Below are 2,944 nucleotides of genomic sequence, written 5' to 3'. Positions count from 1 at the left end.
CTTTGAAGCTTTGTTAGTTTTTTAAATACTAATCCCTTTGATTTGTCGAAACCCTTCATTTATTTATTTTTCTGATTCCTATCCGTTTGATTATATGACAAATTCAGTAGTAAGATCAAACCGATTAGTTCTCTTAAAAAAAATTATGGATTTCAATTTTGCATCTTGATCATCATTTAATATTTATTATCCAACTTTTATGATTAATTAACAATATGTAAAACATATTAATAATTTTTATACCAATTAAATCCAATGGAATAGGGTTTAAGGCTTTATTGTCAAAGTCTTTTTGTTTATAAAATGATGAGGAAACTTTTAAGGACTTTGTCTTGTAATAATCTATATATAAGCTACCCTTATAAACCAAATTTTACATCTACTCATAAAGCTCTCAAACTCAAATCAAAATCTTTTTAGCCGGCACAAATACTTTACACAAAAAAAAATGCCTTCAAAGAAAAAAAGTCAATGGAAAACCTTAGTACTTGGTTGTTTCAAAGACAAAAACCTTACCTTAGAATCACCAAAACTTGTTTCAAAAAAGCAAGGTTCAAGTAGAATCTCTCTTTCTGATTTAAGTGATTATTCATCTCCTTCTGTCATAAGTGATTTATCCAATTCATTAGTTGGAAATGTTCAAATCTTCACTTGCAAAGAACTCAAAGAGATCACAAACAACTTCAACAAATCGAATTTTCTCGGCGAAGGTGGATTCGGAAAGGTTTACAAAGGTTTCATTGATGATAAACTTAGGCCTGCACTTGTTCCTCCTCAACCTGTTGCTGTTAAAGCCTTGAATTTGGATGGAAAACAAGGTCATAGAGAGTGGTTGGTAAGAACTTTTCTAAACCTCTCAACATTATTATCATTATCGGTGTTTTATAAACCGAACCAGACAGTTCAACCGATTAAACAAGCAATTAAACCTCAAAATGATGTTAAAATTTTAATTTTTTTTTTAATGTTTTATAGGCTGAAGTGCTGTTCTTGGGGCAGTTGAAGCATCGCAATCTTGTTAACTTAATTGGTTATTGCTATGAAGATGAGCATAGACTTCTTGTCTATGAATACATGGAAAGAGGAAGTTTAGAAGAAAAACTTTTCAAAGGTGAAAATCATGTTTAATTTCTTGTAAATAAAATTAAAATTGTAACAATTTTTTTTATTAATTATTCTCCTTTTAATTAAAATGCAGGTTATTTAGCAACTTTGCCTTGGTTAACAAGAATCAAAATAGCACTTGGTGCTGCTAAAGGACTAGCTTTTCTTCATGAAGAAGAGAAACCTGTTATTTATAGAGATGTTAAAGCCTCAAACATTCTATTGGATGCTGTAATAATTTATTCATTCATGCATTTTTATTAATTTTGTTGTTTTGATCAAATGAAAAAGCATAAAGTGACATAAAAACATGTTCATCTTTTTCAGGATTTCGTTGCTAAGTTGTCGGATTTTGGTTTAGCGATTGATGGACCGGATAAAGATCAGACTCATATCACGACTCGTGTGATGGGCACACATGGTTACGCCGCTCCTGAATACATCAATACAGGTATAATAGTCGATTTTTGATTTTTTGACCGAACTTGAAATATGAACAATCTGATCATAATCGATAGCTTAGACCTATCTGACTATGTGCGACCACAAAATTCTAACAGTATGACCTATTTTTCAAAAAACGGAGTTGACTTAAAATAAATACTTTTTAAGTCGACTAAAATTGTCTTCTCGTGAAAAAAAAATTCAATTAACTTATTATTATTTTGTTTTGTTTTTAGGTCGTTTGACGACGATGAGCGATGTATATAGTTTCGGAGTAGTTCTCTTAGAGCTACTAACCGGAAAGAAATCAGTGGACAAAAAAAGACCATCAAGAGAACAAGATTTAGTAGAATGGGCGAGGCCATTATTGAAGGATTCACACAAACTCGAAAGAATAATCGATTCGCGACTCGAGGATCAATACTCGATCGAAGGAGCAAGAAAACTAGCCTCCTTAACCTATCAATGTCTAAGCCATCATGACAAAAGTAGACCAACAATGAGAACCGTTGTGAAAACCTTAGAGTCTCTCATGAAACTAAATGACATTCCAATTGGTCATTTTGTTTATGTGGCTCCTAATGAGGTGACAAATAGTGAAGTGTCACTAAATGTGAGTGACAAAAGTGTTGTGAAAGTTAAGGATGAAGAAAAGGAAGAGGGTCGAAGAATTCGTCGAAAAAGTCGTAGTAGTCGACGACGGATTAAGGCAATGATGAGGTCTGGTTCTGTTTACTCTGATACTGCTCTGTATAAGACTCTTGGAACTGGTTTGTATTCACCTAAGGAAAGCAAGGAGAAGCAATAAGAAGAAGAAGATGAAATTTGACAGTGTTAGAATGATTAAGCCTTGATTCTCTACCATGATAATGTCATCATAGATAGAGTTAGGAGAAAGAAAATAGGAGAAGAAAAGACAATATATTACTTGTACATCACAATACACATGTTTTGGTTTTTTTGTGTGGTGTTTTTTCATTTTTTTGAGGTTTGAATTTTGATGTTTTCTTTTTGTAGAATTTCCATTTTTTTGTTTATGTACACATTGGATAATATATTCTTAAATGAATAGCCACATTTACATAATGTATGCATAATTAATCATGTTATTGGTAAGAACTAACAGTCTATTTTATCAGTGAAGTTGTTTTTTCCGACTTTCTTATAATATTGTCTTATTTTAAATAAAATTGAGTTTAAAATTTTTTAAATAAATACTCTAATTTGAATCTTGTAGAGTAAGAAACATAGTTGAAACAAAACTCTCATTAGAGATGGGAAAACAATTTTTTTACATGTTTTTCCACCTTGTCATGGACAATTGAACCTCATTTCATGCTGCCTTGTGGAGGAAGCAAAGGAATATTGAAGAACATTGGAAAATTCTATTCTATTT

General features: G+C 31.5%; 1 protein-coding gene across 1 annotated transcript; it reads left to right on the top strand.

The window, feature by feature from the left end:
• The first annotated feature begins 358 nt into the window (after nucleotides 1-358).
• On the top strand, nucleotides 359-2,667 carry LOC127076267 (putative receptor-like protein kinase At1g72540). The gene is made up of 5 exons (XM_051017871.1): nucleotides 359-835; nucleotides 976-1,111; nucleotides 1,199-1,335; nucleotides 1,432-1,555; nucleotides 1,785-2,667. The coding sequence occupies exons 1-5, from the start codon at nucleotides 449-451 to the stop codon at nucleotides 2,354-2,356; spliced, it is 1,356 nt and encodes a 451-aa protein (XP_050873828.1). The 5' UTR covers nucleotides 359-448; the 3' UTR covers nucleotides 2,357-2,667.
• The last annotated feature ends 277 nt before the right edge of the window (nucleotides 2,668-2,944 follow it).

This window comes from Lathyrus oleraceus, chromosome 4 (assembly GCF_024323335.1).
Source record: "Lathyrus oleraceus cultivar Zhongwan6 chromosome 4, CAAS_Psat_ZW6_1.0, whole genome shotgun sequence".
In the NCBI taxonomy this organism is placed as follows: Eukaryota; Viridiplantae; Streptophyta; class Magnoliopsida; order Fabales; family Fabaceae; genus Lathyrus; species Lathyrus oleraceus.
The sequence above is the reverse complement of the archived record's forward strand: the minus strand, read 5'-3'. Positions and strand labels throughout refer to the sequence as shown.